Source organism: Tachyglossus aculeatus, chromosome 13 (genome assembly GCF_015852505.1).
Source record: "Tachyglossus aculeatus isolate mTacAcu1 chromosome 13, mTacAcu1.pri, whole genome shotgun sequence".
Lineage (NCBI taxonomy): Eukaryota > Metazoa > Chordata > Mammalia > Monotremata > Tachyglossidae > Tachyglossus > Tachyglossus aculeatus.
The window spans coordinates 21,600,795-21,623,410 of NC_052078.1; the positions used below are offsets into that span (position 1 = coordinate 21,600,795).

The 22,616-nt window shown below is 46.5% G+C and overlaps 1 protein-coding gene across 5 annotated transcripts in view; it reads right to left on the reverse strand.

Annotated features, from left to right (window-relative positions):
- The window catches only part of MLLT10 (MLLT10 histone lysine methyltransferase DOT1L cofactor), a 157,691-nt gene extending 141,217 nt beyond the window's left edge, over positions 1-16,474 (reverse strand). For all 5 annotated transcript variants that reach the window (XR_005453712.1, XM_038755955.1, XM_038755957.1 and 2 more), the window contains exons 1-3: positions 16,277-16,474; positions 16,002-16,161; positions 9,142-9,221 (exon numbers count right to left, since the gene is read on the reverse strand). Coding sequence is in view for 4 of the 5 variants with exons in the window: in XM_038755955.1 (XP_038611883.1) it covers positions 9,142-9,221; positions 16,002-16,161 (240 nt within the window). In the remaining variant the exon portion in view is untranslated. The remainder of the gene's footprint in view (positions 1-9,141; positions 9,222-16,001; positions 16,162-16,276) is intronic.
- Between the last annotated feature and the right edge of the window lie 6,142 nt (positions 16,475-22,616).

The following is a 22,616-nucleotide window of genomic DNA, read 5'->3' on the forward strand; positions in this document are numbered from 1 at the left end:
CAGGACTGGCAGCAAGATTAAGCAAGCTAAAGTCTGAAAAGGAAGAGCCACGGAGGCAAGGGAGGCTGACTAAACACCCAATACCTGCTGTCAGCTGAGAGCCCTTAGTACAGTGCTCTGCACACAGTAAGCGATCAATAAATATGACTGAGTGAATGAATGACAGGAGGAGAGGAAAGCAAAGAAAGGAGGAAGAGAGGAAGGGAAGAACAGAGAGAGGAAGGAGAGGGGGTGAAAAAAGAAAGGTCCAATGGGTACAACGGAAAGTAGCCTTCCCAGACTAACCCTTGTTTCCCTTCTTCGCTCAATGAATGGGAAGTGGACTTTCCACACATTTCCCACCAGAAAGGAGGAAGAGAGGAAGAGAAGGACTGAGAGGAAGGAGAGGGAGTGAGAAAATAAAAGTCCAATGGATACAACAGAAAGTAGCCCTCCTTGACTAAACCCTTATTTTCTCTCCTCGCTCGATGAATGAGAAGTGAACTTTCCACACATTTCCCACCACTTGCATATACCTCCTCCCAATCCCCAATTCCCTATAAACGCTTAAAGAGAGGCTCTTGTGAAATTACACGTCTTCATGGGGCTCATAAAAGATAGTATGGACTTTGGCTAGAACTCGATTAGGGAATCAGAGAACTGTTCTTCTGACACAATGAGTCTGTCTAGGGTGGGGTGCCGTGACATCAAAAAACCTGCCAGTGTACATGTGGTTTGTTCTGGAACAGATGAATACTACAGCACCAATTTCCCTACTAGGGTTCTGCAAGAACACATTCCTTGTGCTCTAGGAGTTGAGAGTTCTCTGATCAAAAATAACTGCCCGGGTCACCATCATTTTTATTGCTTTCAAGGGTTGTCTGCCACCCAGCATGTTTTTTAAAACAGTTTTTGTTAAGTGCTTACTATGTGCTAGGCACCGTACTAAGTGGTGGAGCATCATCCATGGAGAAGCAAAGACTACACTCAGTTTCCCTAAACTGGCTGGGGGAGGAGAGGAGAAACAAGAAAAGGAGAGAATGTGATACGTTCTGTTTTTTTTGTCTCATGTTAGCTCCCACAAGGGAAATCCCAAGAACTTTTATCCCAAGGCAGGGAGGGGGAGGTAGGGGGAAGGGGAAGGCACTGAGAACAATTAAAAATATCCAAAAACCACAGAGAAGAACCCCTCTCCCATCCTCAAATTCACCTCTAGTCTCTAAGCTCGTTGTAGGCAGGAAACGAGTCTGCTAATTCTGTTGTAGTGTGCTCTCCCAAGTGCTTAGTACAGTGTTCTGCACATGATAAGCACTCAATAAATACGATCGATTGATTGATGAGCAAAGTGCAGGGCACCACTCTGGGTAATGAATTGGCTCCGCCTGTTCACAATATGAAAACTACACAATAAAAATTAGTTTCTCAATTGTGTCTTTCCTACTGAAGTAGAGATTTAAGAGTAGTGAAAGATCACAGAAATATTTTCTACTCTTCCACTTTTTTTTTTTAATTTCCCTTTAGGGAATCTTCAGACAACAGAATGGTGTTCAGGTTCTTTACCATGCTAAAAAGAAGAGTATTCACCTCTAAAATGACAAAAAAGGGTCAACGATTGAACCACGGAGCTTGTCCATGGGGACGAACGGCAGGAAAAATTGACATAAACATTAGGAATTAATAGTTGTAATTCTGGCAAAGGAGATAACACTGGGAAGTGGAGAGGCAGAATTTCATTAAGTTGGTAATACTTTCTTCTCTAGAGCAACAACACTGAACTCATGTTAGAGGCTTATTACATTCTGTTCCAAGAAACAAAACAGAATAAAGGACAAAGACGTAAAGATCATTTGAGAGGAAGAAGAGAGTAGACAAATGTAGGGGAAAGGAACAAAAAGGGGATCTAAAGCTTTCACAGGGAATAAATCTAAAGGTATGGAAGGAACAGCGGAATAGAAGGGGAAAGGCAAGAAACAGTTAAATTCATGCTTGGGCCAAGGCACCAGGGCACCCCTTAACCTCCGTGCCAAGAAACAGAAGCAGAGGCCCCCACATACCCAGTCTCCAGAGCAAAGGGTGGGGATGCAACCCCCTAGCAGCCCTTACCCACTGTTCATTCATTCAATCAAATTTATTGAGTGCATTCCCAGGGCCATATTTATTTACCATTCTTCCACTATTTATTCCTGATTCTTCAAGGCTAATTTAAGCAAAAGAATTCACTGACACTGGTGAAAGGCTATGAAGACCTTTCCACCAAAGGGTGCATCACTCTAGGGAGGGGACAAACCTTGCCGTTAACCTAAAAAAGGTTGCTAGGGTTCTGTCCCCTCTGTGTGGAGGTGGTAGGCCTTTAGACTTGGCTTAATCCAGCTCCAAAACACTTTCATTCAAAAGAAGTGGCATGGCCTAGTGGATAGAGTCTGGGAGTCAGAAGGGCCTAGGTTCTAATCCCGGCTCCACCACCTGCCTGCTGTGTGACCTTGGGCAAGTTGCTTCACTTTTCTGTGCCTCAATTCCCTCATCTGTGAAATGGGGAGTAAGACAGTGAGACATGGACTGTGTCCAAGCAGATTGTTTTGTATCTCCCCCAGAACTGAGTACAGTGGCTGGCACACAGTAAGCCCCTAACAAATACCATTAAAAAAAAAAATTCAAACCTAACCTGAATGCTAAGTGCCCAAACCGGCTAAGCCTCAAGAGCAACCTGAAGTCAGTGGCATGTCACAACTGCAACAAGGATTACCAACAAGCATCACACAGCCAAATACATCACGCGAGAGAGGGATTTACAATCAGGTCTTGCCTCAGTCCCTCTGCCCCAGAGAAGGAATGGCCAGATCTTGGCTAGGCAACTTATTTTAAATGAGTGAGACAAGATGATTGCTCCTGGTAACTCTGGCAGCTCAATGGATAGGAAGCTGAACACTGACTACATTCCCAAATGGCAACACACTAGAAGTAAAACTGGGCCGCTCATCCCCAGAACGCGAAATGCCATATGCCACACAACTCTTCTTCAATCTCCTCAATGAGATTTCATAAAAATGACCTGATTGTCTTTTGCACCTTCCCTAACGTTACATAACCTCCACTTAACCCCTCAACTTGATGGTGAGAGAACGACTATGCTTCGGTTCCGCCCCACACCCCACCCCTAGCCACCACAAAGGTCCTGCCCACCCACCCGAGGGTGGTCAGAGAGCCTCCACCATTAGGCCAAGGCAAAGCTGAAGGTCTCACACTGCACACTTCAAAATCAGCCACACCATTACACTGTTGAAACCTAATTTCACTACCTTTAGAACAATGGGCTAAATTCAATAGAACGTTTCCAGAAAACCTCTGGGGACACACAGGGTCACTGGGAGAGGGTTCTTCAGGCAGCCACGGCAAGCCTGGCAGCAACGAGTCTTACTCCTGTGGTCCTGAGGTTCATTAAGTAAATTTTGTTGCAATAATCTGGGGCTTTGCAATCCCCTAAAATTGTAAGCTGCTGGAGGGCAATGATTACATTTTGATTCATTTCTTTATAGCGTTCCAAGTATCGGCAGTACAGAACTCAGCAAAAAAATGAGCAAATACTTGATCAATTTGCTTATTAAATCTTAATTTGTAGGTTACAATGTTGGCCAACCTTAACAGCCAAACACTACGGTCTCAACAGATCCTGCAGCTTCAAAATTGAATCACTGAAAAATGAAGGTTTTCCTCGTACTAGTTAGTACAGATAATATATGTTTTGCTTGTGTGCTTTCAGACTCCTTCCATCCCATCATTTCTAGCGAAAGAATTAATTTTTCAACGTCACCTTCTACGGCTGTATCCTAAAATGATGCTCCCGATTTAGCTCATCATCATCATCATCATCTTTTACAGTTTGTGAAGATGTGCGTATCCTTTCCCTAAACACCAATTTTAGGAGCTTCCTCTCAAAAAACACCACTCAACAATCTATAATAAAATCAAAAAATTATCCCTTCTGCATCACCCCTGGCACTCGGATCTGTACCCTTTAAGCACTTGATATTCACTCCACTCTCAGCCCCTCGGCACTCGGGTACATCCCCATCCATATCCAACGAATCACCTCTCTCCCCACCCTCAAACATTTTTTTTAAAAAAGGGGTTATCTGTTAAGCTTTTACTATGTGCCACATCCTGTACTAAGCAACTGGGATAAATATAAGCTAATTAAGTTGGACACAGTATCGTCCCACATGGGGCTCACAGTCTTAATCCCCATTTTACAGATGAGGGAACTGGGGCATGGAGATGTGAATTGACTTGTCCAAAGTCACACAGCATTACGTGGAAAAGCTGGGGTAGAATCTAGGTCCTTCTGACCCCTAAAGCCCGCGTTGAATCCACTAGGCCATGCTCACCCAATAGGACTTCACCAACTAAGTCCTCATTTCCCCTACTCCCTTTTCCTTCTGCGCCACTTATATACTTGAACCTGTACCTTTTAGGAACTTGATATTCGCACTATTCTCAGTCCCACAGCACTTTGGTACGTATCCATGATTTATTTTCAAGTCTGTCTCCCCTGCTACACCGTAAATTCCTCCTGGGCAGGGAACTTGTCAACCGATTCAGTCATATTGTACTCTCCCAAGTGCTGAGTACAGTGCCCTGTGCACAGTAAGTGCCCAGTAAATACCACTGATTAATTAAATTCAGCAACTTGAATAAAAAGGATACCAGAAGCAATACCAATTAAATCCTTTCATTTAAGGATTCTAAAGTGACAAGACATTACCTTTTTTAAAAATAGTTTTAAAATTGTTATTATGTTGAAGCAGTGTTGGCTAGTGAACAGAGCACAGGCCTGGGGGTCGGAAGGACCTAGATTCTAAATCCCAGCTCCACCACTTGTCTGCTGTGTGACCCTGGGCAAGTCACTTCCAGACTGTGAGCCCATTATTGGGTAGGGACTGTCACTATATGTTGCCGAATTGTACTTTCCAAGCGCTTAGTACAATGCTCTGCACACAGTAAGCGCTCAATAAATACGACTGAATGAATGAACTTAGCTTCTCTGTGCCTCAGTTACCCCATCTGTAAAATGGAGATTATGATTGTGAGCCCCACATGGGCCATGGATTGTGTCTAACTTGATTTGCTTTTATCTAGCCCAGCACTTAGTAAAGTGCCTGGCAAATATAAGTGCTTAACAAATACCATTTTCTTAAAAGAATGGAATTCATAGGGCAGAAAAAACTGATTACCAGAAAGACTAGCTTCAAGGACTTAGCGAAGCACTGCAGAGATCTGGGCCCTACCATTTTGTTGCAGACTTTCCCTAACTCCTCTTCCGTTGGAGCAATTACATAAACAAGGAAGTACAAGAGAAACTGGCAGTGTTAGTAACGATGACTATTAAAAAAAAAAAAAATCCGAATCTCCTCCTGCCTGGTAAGAGTACTCACATTAGAAGGCAGGAAAAAAAAAATCATTTCCTGATAGGGTGCCAAAGTTGACAACCACTCCTTAATATCCTCTATGCAATTTCATTAAAAACAGCCCAGTGGCATTTTTGGACCCTCAACATCATGTCGACAGAGCAACAGAATACTTACTATAAAATCAAGTGAAAATACGAAGACACATGCATCAAATTAAGATTTTAAAAAGGCAAATCCACCCTAACAAAAAAAAAAAACACAAAAAAACAGAAGCCTTACTCTCTATACAAGCAAATCCCGGCTCCACCATTTGGATGCTGCGTGATCTGGGGCAAGTCACAATTTCTCTGGGCTTCAGTTTATTCAGTTGTAAAATGGGGGTTAAATACTAGAACTAGACCTTAAGCTCCTGGAAGGCAAGGATGGTGCCTACCAACTCTACTGTACTCTCCAACCACTAATTTCAGTGTTCTACATTCAGTAAATGTGCAATAAATACCACCGATTGAGTGCTTGAAAAGCCTGTTTTGCCTCTGCCTTAGAATCTGAGCCCCATGTGGACAGGAATTGTATCCGACCTGATTATCGTGTATCAACTTCAGTGTTCACTACAGTGCCTCGCATATATTAAACACTGAGCAAATAGCACATTTACCTCTACAGACTGAATCCCTAATCTACCGCTCCGGTCCCAACTATGCTCCTCTACAATTTTGTACTTCCTCCTGCTTTCAGGAATCACTACTTGGATGTCCCACCAACACCTCTAATTTAATATGTCCAAAACAGAAATTCCCATCTTCCCCACCGAAGCCCTCTCTTCCCCTCGACTTTCCCGTCACTGTAAACACCATCACCCTTCCTGTCTCACAAGCTCGCCAACTTGGCATCATCCTTGGCTCATCTCTCAGCCAATCCACATATTCAGTCTGTCACCAAATACAGCCAGTTCAGCCTTCACAATAGACTGCATCCCTTCCAAACCGCTAGTCAAAACACTTGTCTTAACCCGTCAACTACTGCATCAGCCTTTTTGCTCACCTCCCCGCCTCTAGTCCAAATTCCCCCTGCTGCCCAGGTGATTCTTCCAAAAAAAAAAAAAGATGCACATTTCATCTCTCCTCAAAAGCCTCCAGTGGTTGCCCATCCTTCTAGGAATCAAATGAAACTCCTCACCATCAACTTTAAAGCACTTAATCGGCTCAACTTCTCCTTCCTAATCTCCCTCTGCTTCCACAACATTCCAGCCAGCACACTTTGCTACTCTAACCCCAATCTATTTACCGTGTCTTGATCTCGCCTCTCTTGCTGTCGACCCCTTGCTTATATCCTCCCTCATGCCTGGAACTCCCTCCCCCTTCTCATTCGACAGACCACCACTCTCCCCATCTTCAAAGCCCTACCTAATTTCTCTCTCTTCCAAGGAACCGTCTCTAACTCATCACATCTCCCCTACCCTATTCCACCCACCTTTTTATGTCACCTCTTCACTTGGCTCTAAATCCTCTACGCATTGTGATACTCCCCAGTTCCTTAGTGCTTATGTACATATCCTTACACTCTACTACTTCCCCCAGCTGTAATTTATTTTAATGTCTGTCTTCCCTACTAGGTTGTAGGTTTTCTAAGGGCTGGGACCATGTCTACCAACTCTATCATAGTCTCCCAATCACTTAGTACAGTGCTCTGCACACAGTAAGCGGTCAGTAAATACCACTGGTTATTATCATTAGGCTAAACCACCCCAACTGCCATCTTGACCTATATTTTTTTTGCTCAAAACTCAATTGTGGTGAAGCTGAAAGACAAACTGCACCAGACAACCACAGAACAGCTTTTGGTTTCACCAAAATTCACTATGGGGCTGGGAAATTACAAGATGCTAAATGATCAAGTTATGAAAACAAAGTAAATTGAAGACTCATTTAGGCAGTTTCACCTCTTTCCCACCCTCCAGAAAGAGAGAGTTTCTAAAGACACATGTATGGCAGACTCAGCATCCACTCCAAACAGGAATCAATCATATCTATTGAGCACTTACTGTGTGCAGAATATCGTACTAAGTGCTTGGGAGAGAACAATATAACAGGTGGAAGACATTTTCCCTATCCATAGAGATCTTACAATATAGAAGCAGAGACAGGCGTTAAGGTAAAATACAGATATGTACGTAAGTGCTGTGGGGCTGAGAGTGGGGTGAATAAAGAGTACCAATCCAATTGCCAGAGTAAGGCAGAAGGGAGAGGGAGATGGGGAAATGAGGATTTAGTTGGGGAAGATCTGGACGAGATGGAATTTGGATAGGACTTTGAAGGTAGGGAGAGTGGTGGTCTGCCTGATATGAAGGGGAAGGGAGTTCCAAACCAGAGGCAGGACGTGGACGAGGGGTCAGCGGTGAAACAGATGAGATCGCAGTATGGTAAACTGACGTTAGAGGAGTGAAGTGTGCCGGGTGGGTTAGAGTAGGAAATCAGCAATTTGACCCACCTTCTTTTAGACCCTAAAAACTTGGGAATCCAATCAGCCAGTGGTATCTCTCCGAGCATCTGAGTGCTAAGCACTCTACTAAGGACTTGGTAGCGAGAATAAGAGACAAAAAAATACCTCTACCTACAAGGAAGGACTTTACATGTTCTGGCTCCCTCTGACTTCTCCATACTTTCAATCCTACTATTGTAGGCCAGTGCCTCTTGGGGTGTAGACTGTGGTGCAAAGCACGGCCAGGTAAACTGCTCCGACAATATAATCCTGGTCACACTGGGCTTCTGTTGCTCCTGTGGCCAGACAGGCCCAAATCATGATAATAACTTTTGCTTTCCCTGGAGCTGTGACTGGAGGTGAGGAGTAAAAATGCTTTGATTCCCTGCCTTCTGTCAAAGTGCCTTTCTCTTCCAACACTTATGGTTAAGGACAGATTACACTTCAGTGTTCCAGCAAATGGCACATCCTGTCAAAAATTCCAAAGTAAAACTACTGAAGATTAAATCTACCCCTCTCTGCTGCTCCCAAGAACATTACTATACTACGGAACTCGTTTTGGCTACAATGAATAGAGTATGCTCTACAAAAGAATTGCAAATGTGTTTGAAGATAGATGGCCAAGAATTTCTGTGATCTTTTGCCAAATGTGACTGCATGTTTAAAAGCGGTAGGTGTTTCAAACTTGCTATTCAAAAAAAAAACCGACATGTGCAGAGTCACTTAATAAACAACAGAGAGTGCACTGGAAACTAAAATTCTGAACAACTCATTTAAGCAGACACCACACCATCCACAATTTGAAATCCCTGTAACAGGCTGCTATCGCAACCAAACCACAACAGACCAGTTTAAACATATACAGGCAAGACAAGAAAAGGACATAATTCTTAATGAATCCCAAGCCTAAAGGTTTTCTTTTTTAATTAGTTCTGCCACAATATGTGTTGTCATTACACACTTTGGATAGGTTACTGTGGAATAAAGAACATTCTTCTGGCAAAGTGTGTCTGGATACTATGCAATGCTGAATCAGAAAAAAAAACTGGTACACACAAAATATCACACGCAGGATGACACAACCACACAAGTTTTCAGCATCATAAAGTTCTTCAGGAACACCATTCTGTCTTAGTTCAAACAAGCTACACAATAGCATTTCACATCGTTTTACCCACTCAAACTAGTACAGACCTACAACAGAAATCTGAAAGTCCAGATACTATTGAAAGGCTGCAACACAAATGTATAACTTTAATTTTTTTTTAAATGTCCTTACCACTCTGGCTGCTCTTTCCTGAGATTCACATTTTCTGCAAAACCAAGGGCCGGTGGGTACCTGGACAATGCCATAGCAAGCTGTAGGAATAAAAGAGTGAAACGTGTAAGGATTTGGAGGATACCAAAAAATGATGCTATCAAATCCCATTAACTACTACTCATTCATTCATTCAATCATATTTACTGAGCGCGTACTGTATGCACAGCACTGTACTAAGCACTTGGGAAGTACAAGTTGGCAATATATAGAGACGGTCCCTACCCAACAGCAGGCTCACAGTCTAGAAGGGGGGAGACAGACAACAAAACAAAACATATAAACCAAATAAAATAAATAGAACAGTAAATATGTACAAGTAAAATAGAGTAATAAATTTGTACAAATATATATACAGGTGCCGTGGGGAGGGGAAGGAGGTAGAGCAAGGGGGATGGGGAGGGGAAGAGGAAGGAGGGGGCTCAGTCTGGGAAGGCCTCCTGGAGGAGGTTGAGCTCTCAGTAGGGCTTTGAAGGGAGGAAGAGATCTAGCTTGGCGGATGTGCAGAGGGAGGGCATTCCAGGCCAGGAGGAGGACGTGGGCCAGGGGTCGACAGCAGGACAGGTGGGAATGAGGCACAGTGAGGAGGTTAGCGGCAGAGGAGCGGAGGATGGGGGCTGGGCTATAGAAGGAAAGAAGGGAGGTGAGGTAGGAGGGGGCGAGGTGATGGAGAGCCTTGAAGCCAAGGGTAAGGAGTTTCTGCCTGATGCGTAGGTTAGTAGCCACTTGAGATTTTTGAGGGGAGTAACATGCCCAGGGCGTTTCTGCACAAAGATGATCCGGGCAGCAACGTGAAGTATAGATTGAAGTGGGGAGAGACAGGAGGATGGGAGATCAGAGAGCAGGCTGATGCAGTAATCCAGTCGGGATAGGATAAGAGATTGAACCAGCAGGGTAGCGGTCTGGATGGAGAGGAAAGGGCGGATCTTGGCGATGCTGCAGAGGTGAGACCGGCAGTTTTTGGTGACAGATCGGATGTGGGGGTGAACGAGAGAGCGGAGTCGAGGATGACACCAAGGTTGCGGGCTTGTGAGACGGGAAGGATGGTAATGCCATCAACAGTGATGGGAAAGTCAGGGAGAGGGCAGGGTTTGGGAGGGAAGATAAGGAGTTCAGTCTTGGACATATTGAGTTTTAGAGGGCTGGCAGACATCCAGATGGAGATGTCTTGAAGGCAGGAGGAGACACGAGCCTGAAGGGAGGGAGAGAGAGCAGAGGCAGAGATGTAGACTTGGGTGTCATCAGCGTAGAGAGGATAGTTGAAGCCGTGGGAGCGAATGAGGTCACCAAGGGAGTGAGTGTAAATAGAGAACAGAAGGGTACCAAGAACTGACCCCTGAGGAACCCCTACAGTAAGGGGATGGGAGGGGGGAGGAAGAACCCGCAAAAGAGACTGAGAATGAACGGCCGGAGAGATAAGAGAAGAACCAGAAGAGGACAGAGTATATGAAGCCATGGTTAGCGTGCTGAGGAGAAGGGGGTGGTCAAAATTTCTCATGGACAAACGCTGACTTCTTGGTCTTTAGAATAAGTTTTCATTTATCATTTGATTTTCTTTTTGTTAAAATGAATTTTAATATCCCATGGAACTGTAAAATTACTTCTTTTTACATTAACTTTTAATCAGAACAAAGACATGTCAGGTAAAATTTTATAACCTTAGGAGTGCCAAGCCCATAGTTTGGTTTCCTCACAAAATTTCTTAGACGAGTTCTTCCCCACACCCCAGATTCCTCAGCTGACTTCGCTTGTACTCCCTCTTCTCCCCATGTTTGTGGGGGTGAGTGAGCATGTGTTTGCATGTAATACAGTGTGATGAGGCTCCAACGAGGCAGTAACCCCATGGCCCACGAGTAGGGGCTCTTTTTGGTCTCCAAAGTGGAGCATGCCCCCCCCCCCCCTTCTTCTGATAGGAAAGTTATCTGATTCTGCATGCACCTTCCTACCCCCCCGGGGCCTTATTTGGGAACCAGAAGCTGTAACAGGGACAATATCTGGGTGCTGTGTGCCTTTGGGCAAGTCACTTCACTTCTCTGGGCCTCAGTTCCCTCATCTGGAAAATGGGGGTGAAGACTGTGAGCCCCCCGTGGGACAACGTGATCACCTTGTAACCTCCCCAGCGCTTAGAATGGTGCTTTGCACATAGTAAGCGCTTAATAAATGCTATCATCATCATCAACAGTGCTTTGCACATGGTAAGCGCTTAATAAATGCTATTATTATTATTATTATTAATAATGGTCTACAGTACCTTGACTCCAGATCTATTCAGATTTCGTTTCAAAAAGCCCAAATGACTAGGGCATTTCTCTTTCTCTCACTGTAGCCCTTCTTCCCTCCTTTCCCTACTTGGGACAATCAGCCTCGAGATGCCAATTTACCCCCAGCCAGAGTGTGAGCCTAGCCCTGGGAGTCACTGTCCCTTATCCCTCAGGCTGGACTCATTCATTTAATTGTATTTATTGAGCGCTCACTGTGTACTCAAATCATAGTACTAAGCAGGACCCCAGGTGAGTCTGTGTGGAGCGGAAATTTGGCAGCCTGACGTGGATCCTGGCTGTAGACTCCCGTTTATAATCATTACTAAAAAGCAAACATCTACCTCCACAAGATTTGACAAAAATCCTCTGAATTCCCTCCCTCCATCTCTCTGAAGCACACAAAGAGGCTCTGGCTCCTCTAGAGAAAAGAGGAAAAGGTGGAGACCATCACTTTCCTTAGTACCTATATCCAATACTGCAGGTCAAGCCCAAGGGAAGAAAAAGAGAGAAAAGATCTGTGCCAATCTCCCATTTCTAAACCCACCATCATCTTTCAGCACCTACCTTCCCCCAACACTTAAAACAAAAATTTGGCACTCATCTGTATGAAACCAGTGAGCAGATGTGCAAGCAAGGATAAGCACAAGTGATGGTGAGCATGCGCAAGCACACCACATGAAAGATAAGCCTTGTACTACAAAGTCTGAAGAAAACATTAGGAATCCAGTGGACCCACAGCTCTTATTTCCTGATCTCTACTCATGAAGATCATCAAAGGGTAGATAACTACATTCTGTAATTCCAAACAGATATCAAATAATTATCCAACACTCCAGGTTAGCAGAGAAATGAGCTTTGATTCTAAATTTCTAAGCAACTGAGGTTAAAACAAAAAAAAACTTAATTCCCACCATACATTACTTCCATAAAGAATAAGTCAAATTTAACAATAAGCACATCTTACCTCTTAAAACAGCTAAAAGTTGGAGGGTGGGGGGGAGGGGGATCACATCAGCACAACTTCATTATTTCTGAATCAATCTGTCCCAAAATATAAAAAGCCTGTTCTGTTTCAATAAGTATTCCTGCACTAACTTGCTTAAAAGGCAACTGAAAATTTCTTAACTGTTGAGAAATGCTGCATTTTCTAGCTATAATCTAACAAAAGAAAAAATTAGGAGCTGCTATATTGAGAAAAAAGCAAGAAAGGCCCCAGTCATGAGGGACTTGTCTCTTTAAAGCAACTGTAATAGTAATAATAATAATGTTGGTATTTGTTGAGCGCTTACTATGCGCCGAGCACTGTTCTAAGTGCTGGCTGTACTCCAGCTTAGCACGAAAATAACCCTGCCAGTCAGAAACAGCACAGCAGCAGTGTCAACAGTGAACAGTATTAATAAAAGTCAAGTCTCATTTATTTTCTTTCCTTGGCTAAAGAAAAAAAAGTACTTGGGCCTCCTAATTATCTTCTTATCAAATTATATTACTTGGAACTGATCCCAGAAAAAGGTATTTTAATATTTAAATCGACATTTTTCTTGGAGTCTCACACCACATGAGTAGGGGCTCAATAAATACAATTGATTTGTGTGTAGAGATGTATACATGTTATACATATGCACATACATGCCAGGGGAAACATAATGGACACTGGAAAAACAATAGCAGTCCCAACTGAGACACCTCAAAGGAAAAGCTCCAAGTTTGACAGCACATCAGATACATCTCTGCTACTCCCTTTCTTCTAAGAAGGAATTTAACCCTTCAAAACAGAATCTAGGCATTAGCACCTACTTTCCAAGCGGCCTAGAGAAGAAGTGGAAAGAGAGGAGCTTATTAATGACCAAAAAAAAAAAAAAAGAGGCAAAACATGTTCCTTTCTTGCTTACTCCCGAAAACGATAATTAAGACATAACCCAACTTGCCCTTCCCTTCCTAACCCGGGAGCCCATGGAGTCGGGCCTCACGTGAATAAACAGCCTGACTAAAGGAATTTGCCAAGTCCCTGACAGCAGGATCAAACGGGCCCGAGCACGGGTTTGGGAGTCAGGGGTCGCGGAGTGACCTTGGGCACTTCTCTGGTCCTAGGTTACCTCATCTGCAAAATGGGGATTGAGACTGTGAGCCCCATGCAGGCTGCATCCTACTTGATTACCTTGTATCTATCCCATCGCTACAACGGCACTTGGCACATAGTAAGCACTTGGCCAATACTATCATTATTATTCTCTCCTCTGGCCATACACCTCGCCGCAGCCAGTGCCTCCTCCTCAAGTTTACAACAGCGCTAGGCATATAATAAGCACTCGGCCAATACTATCATTATTATTATTATTATTCTCTCCTCTGGCCATACACCTAGCAGCAGCCAGTGGCTCCTCCTCAAGTGCCTTTCCCACGCAGGCCCGTGGCAAAGGACGCAAATCCTAGCAAAGCAGTGTGGCTCAGTGGAAAGAGCCCGGGCTTTGGAGTCGGAAATCATGGGTTCAAATCCCTGCTCCGTCAATTGTCAGCTGTGTGACTTTGGACGAGTCATTCATTCATTCAATGGTATTTATTGAGCGCTTACTGTGTGCAGAGCACTGTACTAAGCGCTTGGGAAGTACAAGTTGGCAACATATAGAGACAGTCTCTACCCAGAATGAATGAAGCGACTTACCCAAGGCCACACAGCAGACAAGTGGCAAAGCCGGGACCCATGACCTTCGGACTTCCAGGCCTGTGCTCTATCTACTATGCCATAGTGCTTCCCCCCAGCGCTTAGTATAGTGCCTGCCCCGTAAGTACTTAATAAATGCCACTATTATTATTATTAATATGGGGAGGTAACACCAGACCTGAGCCCAGCGGTGGGTCAATCAATCCATCAGCTGTATTTATTGAGCGCTTACTCTGCACAGAGCACTGTACTGAGCACTTGGGACTGTCTACCTGTTCTGTTTTGTTGTCTGTCTCCCCCCTTCTAGACTGTGAGCCCGTTGTTGGGCAGGGACCGTCTCTATTTGCTGCCGACTTGTACTTCCCAAGCGCTTAGTACAGTGCTCCGCACACAGTAAGTGCTCAATACGATTGAATGAATGAACGGGCTCACAGTCTACAACTGGGCCTCAGTTACCTCATCTGGGAAATGGGGGTGAAGACTGGGAGCCCCCCGTGGGACAACCTGATCACCTTGTCACCTCCCCAGCGCTTGGGGCAGTGCTTTGCGCAGAGTAAGCACTTAATAAAGGCCGCCATCATAATCGAGCCCGCTGTTGGGTAGGGACCGTCTCTACATGTTGCCAACTTGTATTCTTTGGGACATTCATTGTGACACCCCCCACACACACCCGTGCGACAACCTGATCACCTTGTAACCTCCCCAGCGCTTAGAACAGTACTCTGCATGTAGTAAGCGCTTAATAAATGCCATCATCATCATTCATTCATTCACTCAATCATATTTATTAAGCGCTTACTAAGTGCTTGAGAAGTACAAGTCAATCGTATTTCTTGAGCGCTTACTGTGCGCGGGGCACTGTACTAAGCGCTTGGCAAGTACAGGTTGCCAACTTGTAATAATAATAAGTGGCATCTGTTAAGCGCTTGCTATGTGCTAAGCACTGGGGAGGATACAGGATACGATCAGACAACCTGATCACCGTGTAACCTCCCCAGCGCTTGGGGCAGTGCTTTTTACAGAGTAAGCGCTTAATAAAGGCCGTCATCATTACTAAGCCTGCTGTTGGGTAGGGACCGTCTCTTTTTGCTGCCGACTTGTACTTCCCGAGCGCTCAGCACAGTGCTCCGCACACAGTAAATGCTCAATAAATACGATTGAATGAATGAATAGGATCACAGTCTACAACTGGGCCTCACTGATACCTCGGTGACCGCCCACAGCAAGCGCTCATTAAATGCGACTGAATGAATGGTTATTAAACCCACCCGCATGGCAGGTACTTCAGGAAGAGCAAGTCCCCATCGCCTCAGAGAGGCGGCGTGACCCTCAATCAATCAATCCTATTTATTGAGCGCTTACCGTGTGCGGGGCACTGTACTAAGCGCTTGGGAAGTCCAGGCTGGCAACATAGAGAGACAGTCCCTACCCAACAGTGGGCTCACAGTCTAAAAGGGGGGGGGGACGGAGAACAAAACCGAGCACACTGACAAAATAAAATAAATAGAATAGGTACGTACAAGTAAAATAGAGTAATAAATACGTACACGCAGGTGCTGTGGGGAAGGGAAGGAGGTAAGATGGGGGGGGTGGAGAGGGGGACCTCCCCGCCCAGCAGGGGGGAGGGACGGTTCCTCTTCTTCCCAAGTCCCTTCCCACTCAATCCCCGCAGGGGGGAGGGACGGTTCCTCGTCTTCCCAAGTCCCTTCCCACTCAATCTCCTCAGGAAATCGCCCTCCCCGCGCCCCCTCAGGCGACGGCCCGATGACACTCGGCGGGGTGGGGGGGGGGCACCATCTCGTGACAGCCCCGGGCCACGCGCGCGCGCGCGCGCCCTCCTCGCGCCCACGAGGGCGACGGTTGAGGAAGCGAGGGCCGACGACGACGACGACGGCGTTCACCTTGATGCACCGCCACGCTGCAGCCGTGCCCGTCGCAGTAGACCAGCGGGTTCTCGGCCCAGCCCCTCTCGTCCGAGCACACGCAGCAGCCTCCAATCATCTCCTTCATGCTACGGGAGACCTCGTCCTCCAGTGACACGGGCCGGTCGCTAGAGACCATCTGCGAGGGGTGGGGAGGGGAGAGAAACCCCCCAGATAAGCCGACCCGCCCGGAACCGGGCCTCCTCCTTCCCCCTCCCTCCTTCCCTCCGCCCGGCCCGGGCTCGGTCACTCACGTTCCGCGCTGGAGTCGGGAGCCATGTCCGTGCCGACTCCCCACCCCCACCTTCTTCTCTTCCTCCTCCTCCTCCCTCCCTCCCCACCGACTGTAACGCAGGACCCCGGAGAGGACGCGCAGGGCAGCTAGGCCTCCGCACAGGCGCACTGGGGGGGGCCCCCGCTGGGCGAAGGGGAGGGAGGACGGAGCGAAGAGGGAGGTCGCTTTCCTCCTCCCTCCGGGCGTCAGCCGACGTGCGCGCCTACCTGGGCCCCGCGGTGCGACGTGCGCGCCGCCGACGCGGCGGCCGCTCCGCCCTCTCCACCCCCCCCCCCGAGGGAGGGGAGGGAAGGCGAGGGGGCGGGGGCGCGCAGCGGCCGGAATGCGCCGGCGGGGAGCGAGCGAGCGAGCGCGCACGCGCGCGCCTGAGGCGGCTCGTGGCGCGGGGGGAGGGGCGGCCGTAATGGTGGCGGGCCCGGCGCAACGTACCTTTCCCCTCACGGAAGGGCCTCCCAACTCCACTTCATCTCCATCACCCCCTTCCCGGGGCCCTAATCCTGGATGCACCCAGAGAAACTAAGAATACTGGGGGAGAGGGAAAGGAAAAAAAGTCCCTTCCCCCCCCCCCCCGCTGCCTCTTCATCTGGGTCTGCAGAGCAACAGACGTGGGCAAGAACTCTAGCCCCTGAAGTCATCTGAAGCGGCAGTTTTCCATTCAGAGGCCCAAATCCTGGATGCACCCAGAGAAACTAATAATACTGGGGGAGAGGGAAAGGGAAAAAATCCCTTCTGTTGCCTGTGCATCTGGGTCTGCAGAGAAACTGACGTGGGCAAGAACTCTAGCCCCTGAAGTCGTCTGAAGCGGCAGTTTTCCATTCAGAGGCCCAAATCCTGGATGCACCCAGAGAAACTAATAGTACTGGGGGAGAGGGAAAGGAAAAAAGTACCTTCCCCCCCCTCTGCTGCCTCTTCATCTGGGTCTGCAGAGCAACAGACGTGGGCAAGAACTCTAGCCCCTGAAGTCGTCTGAATCTGCAGCTTTCCATTCAGAGGCCCAAATCCTGGATGCACCCAGAGAAACTAATAATACTGGGGGAGAGGGAAAGGAAAGAAGTCCCTTCTGTTGCCTGTGCATCTGGGTCTGCAGAGAAACTGACGTGGGCAAGAACTCTAGCCCCTGAAGTCGTCTGAAGCGGCAGTTTTCCATTCAGAGGCCCAAATCCTGGATGCACCCAGGGAAACTAATACTGGGGGAGAGGGTAAGGATAAAAGCCCCTTCCCCCCACCCCTCTGCTGCCTGTGCATCTGGGTCTGCAAACAGACGTGGGCAAGAACTCTAGCCCCTGAAGTCGTCTGAAGCGGCAGTTTTCCATTCAGAGGCCCAAATCCTGGATGCACCCCGAGAAACTAAGAATACTGGGGGAGAGGGAAAGGAAAAAAGCCCCTTCCCCCGCTCTGCTGCCTGTGCATCTGGGTCTGCACAGAAACTGACGTGGGCAAGAACTCTAGCCCCTGAAGTCGTCTGAATCGGCAGTTTTCCATTCAGAGGCCCAATTCCTGGATGCACCCAGAGAAACTAATAGTACTGGGGGAGAGGGAAAGGAAAAAAGTACCTTCCCCCCCCCTGCTGCCTCTTCATCTGGGTCTGCAGAGCAACAGACGTGGGCAAGAACTCTAGCCCTGAAGTCGTCTGAAGCGGCAGTTTTCCATTCAGAGGCCCAAATCCTGGATTCACCCAGAGAAACTAATAATACTGGGGGAGAGGGAAAGGAAAGAAGTGATTCTGTTGCCTGTGCATCTGGGTCTGCAGAGAAACTGACGTGGGCAAGAACTCTAGCCCCTGAAGTCGTCTGAAGCGGCAGTTTTCCATTCAGAGGCCCAAATCCTGGATGCACCCAGAGAAACTAATAGTACTGGGGGAGAGGGAAAGGAAAAAAGTACCTTCCCCCCCCTCTGCTGCCTCTTCATCTGGGTCTGCAGAGCAACAGACGTGGGCAAGAACTCTAGCCCTGAAGTCGTCTGAAGCGGCAGTTTTCCATTCAGAGGCCCAAATCCTGGATGCACCCAGAGAAACTAATAATACTGGGGGAGAGGGAAAGGAAAGAAGTCCCTTCTGTTGCCTGTGCATCTGGGTCTGCAGAGAAACTGACGTGGGCAAGAACTCTAGCCCTGAAGTCGTCTGAAGCGGCAGTTTTCCATTCAGAGGCCCAAATCCTGGATGCACCCAGAGAAACTAATAATACTGGGGGAGAGGGAAAGGAAAGAAGTCCCTTCTGTTGCCTGTGCATCTGGGTCTGCAGAGAAACTGACGTGGGCAAGAACTCTAGCCCCTGAAGTCGTCTGAAGCGGCAGTTTTCCATTCAGAGGCCCAAATCCTGGATGCACCCAGAGAAACTAATAATACTGGGGGAGAGGGTAAGGAAAAAAGTCCCTTCTGTTGCCTGTGCATCTGGGTCTGCAGAGAAACTGACGTGGGCAAGAACTCTAGCCCCTGAAGTCATCTGAAGCGGCAGTTTTCCATTCAGAGGCCCAAATCCTGGGTGCACCCAGAGAAACTAATAATACTGGGGGAGAGGGTAAGGAAAAAAGCCCCTTCCTCCCCTCTGCTGCCTGTGCATCTGGGTCTGGAAACTGACGTGGGCAAGAACTCTAGCCCCTGGAGTCGTCTGAATCGGCAGTTTTCCATTCAGAGGCCCAAATCCTGGATGCACCCAGAGAAACTAATAATACTGGGGGAGAGGGAAAGGAAAAAAGCCCCTTCCCCCCCTCTGCTGCCTGTTCATCTGGGTCTGCAGAGCAACAGACGTGGGCAAGAACTCTAGCCCCTGAAGTCGTCTGAATCTGCAGTTTTCCATTCAGAGGCCCAAATCCTGGATGCACCCAGGGAAACTAATACTGGGGGAGAGGGTAAGGATAAAAGCCCCTTCCCCCCACCCCTCTGCTGCCTGTGCATCTGGGTCTGCAAACAGACGTGGGGAAGAACTCTAGCCCCTGAAGTCGTCTGAATCTGCAGTTTTCCATTCAGAGGCCCAAATCCTGGATGCACCCAGGGAAACTAATACTGGGGGAGAGGGTAAGGATAAAAGCCCCTTCCCCCCACCCCTCTGCTGCCTGTGCATCTGGGTCTGCAAACAGACGTGGGCAAGAACTCTAGCCCCTGAAGTCGTCTGAATCTGCAGTTTTCCATTCAGAGGCCCAAATCCTGGATGCACCCAGAGAAACTAATAATACTGGGGGAGAGGGTAAGGAAAAAAGCCCCTTCGCCCCCTCTGCTGCCTGTGCATCCTGGTTTGCAGAGCAACAGACGTGGGCAAGAACTCTAGCCCCTGAAGTCGTCTGAAGCAGCAGTTTTCCATTCAGAGACCCCAAATCCTGGATGCACCCAGAGAAACTAATAATACTGGGGGAGAGGGTAAGGAAAAAAGCCCCTTCACCCCTCTGCTGCCTGTGCATCTGGGTCCTGTTGGGTAGCTACTGTCTCTATGTGTTGCCAACTTGTACTTCCCAAGCGCTTAGTACAGTGCTCTGCACACAGTAAGCGCTCAATAAATACGATTGATTGATTACAGAGAAACAGACGTGGTTAAGAACTCTAGCCCCTGAAGTCGTCTGAAGCGGCAGTTTTCCATTGAGAGGCCCAAATCCTGGATGCACCCTGAGAAACTAATAATACTGGGGGAGAGGGTAAGGAAAAAAGCCCCTTCCCCCCCTCTGCTGCCTGTGCATCTGGGTCTGCAGAGAAACTGACGTGGGCAAGAACTCTAGCCCCTGAAGTCGTCTGAAGCGGCAGTTTTCATTCAGAGGCCCAAATCCTGGCTGCACCCAGAGAAACTAATAATACTGGGGGCGAGGGTAAGGAAAAAATCCCCTTCCCCCCAGCCCGGCTGCCTGTGAACCTGGGTCTGCAAACAGACGTGGGCAAGAACTCTAGCCCCTGAAGTCGTCTGAATCTGCAGTTTTCCATTCAGAGGCCCAAATCCTGGATGCACCCAGAGAAACTAACAATACTGGGGGAGAGGGAAAGGAAAAAAGCCCCTTTCCCCCCTCTGCTGCCTGTGCATCTGGGTCTGCAGAGAAACAGACGTGGGCAAGAACTCTAGCCCCTAAAGACGTCTGAATCTGCAGTTTTCCATTCAGGCTGGCTCGGGTCACGGCCTTTCCGCCGGTTTTAAGTTAAATTATTTCAATGGCAGGAAGAAGGGGGCTGTCTAGTCACACGTAGACTGTGAGCCCGTTCTTGGGGAGGGACTGCCTCTATATGTTGCCAACTTGTACTTCCCAAGCGCTTAGTACAGTGCTCTGCACACAATAAGCGCTCAATAAATACGATTGAATGAATGAATATCTGTTGCCAGATTGTACTTTCCAAGCCATCAGTACAGTGCTCTGCACACAGTAAGCGCTCAATAAATACGATTGAATGAATGAATGACTGTTGCCAGATTGTACTTTCCAAGTGCTTAGTACAGTGCTCTGCACACACTAAGCGCTCAATAAGTATGACTGAAGGAATGAATGTAGGGAGAAAATGGACTAGACCCGGCTAAATCGTTCAATTAGCATAACAGACCTGAACATTTGAGAACTGGACAAAAATCCCCCCCCATTCCAACCCCCTCCCTGTATACCCCCCTTCACAGCAGAAGTATATTTGGCAGTGTCCTTGAGGGTCTACATTTTGCTGTAGACACAGGTCGAAAAGATGAGTTTGGCCTAGCTTGGCCCCAACTGTCTAGTCCTTTCAGCTGTGAAACCATATATACCACCAGGTTATCGTTAAAGTTAGACTGTATCATAGAAACTGTTCCAATAACAGGCATGGTGGCAAAGCCATTTTACAGCTTTTGGTTAAAATAACCTATAAATTACAGGTGCACAACAGCTACAGTTGTCAGAATCGAGCAATTAATAGCCTGACGGTCTGATAAACAGTTATTTGAAGGTAAGAGATTCGATGGTCCAACATGACCACACCGCTATCACACAAATGACATCTTTAATTTCAAAACCCTTTCATTAATGGAATTGGGGTAACGGGGTTTCTTGAGATTCACTCAAATATGAGAAGTCATTCAGAAACGGTAATATAAGCATTTTTCGGGCTCATACAAGTGTATGTAATCAGATACTTAAAGATATCACCAGAAAAAGATGATCACGTTTTCATGAAAATGGTCAAACGTAATACGGTATAGGAATAAGATTTGGCTCTTAATGAGTTGCTCCCCCAAAAAAGAACTAAAACGTTATACAAATTCAAGCAAATATGAATTCTGTGAATATTCAGACAAGTTCTTGATTTGGATATGGTAATGACCGATCAATCTCTCTGAAAGTATGCAAATTATGTTCTCATAATTACATTGGTATTTCATCCAACTAAAATTTGCTTTAAAATAAAAAGTGTGGCCGCAACTGCAAAGTGATTTTATCAGAACATCAAGACCTCACTTCATAAAACATGTAGCAAACATACACAGTAATCGCATCCTCTATATTGTCACTAGTACATAACAGTACAATACTTGTTCAATACGCAATTCCTGCTCAGGCTTCTAACGTGCAATAATTTTGAGATAAGATCAATGTGAAACTTCCCTTCTGTGAAAACGTAGTCAAGGCTTAATGCACTAAATTATTAAATAACACATTTGTTTTATTTTTAATGGATTGGTGCTGTTCTTTAGATGGAATGAATATACATGAATGGAAAGACTACACCATCACTACCTTGCAGAGACTGAAACATTCGACGGTAAAAAATCTTATAACCTAAAGGAAGGCTCTTTGAAATAATCATTTGTAGGAGACTTAAGAAGTGAAAATCCCCCCTCCAAAAAAATGAAAACTTAAAATGAGCATATCAAGAAGCAGGCCAGAGTTAGCAAAGGTGTCTGCAACTAAAAATCTGGAAAGGTGTATATTTTTTTGTGAATGGAAATTGATGGAAAGCTGATCCAGTATCTCAGAGTGTGAAATCATTCCCCCTGAAAGTGATTTTAATAAATGAATATTGGATCATGTTAAATAGGTGAGAAAGCAATCTAGTGAGTCTGAAGCAGTATATTTCAATTTTAACTTACATACCAAACTTCTTCTTAGAGGATGCATACCAGGTGTAAAAGTCATTCTCTTATAAAATGAGTAAATAGGAAGGATTGCAAACATTAAAGAATGCCTTCCTTATTCCAGTGAAATTATGTATTTCCTTTTGGCGTACTTAAATTATAAACCACTTGTAAACTGGTTCATACGTGCTCTTTCATCCATGAAAATTATATTTCTGGGTCAAAAAATGATAAAGATCAAGCAAGCTATTTTTCATTAAAATATTGCAAAATGGCTAAGTGTTGAGAATT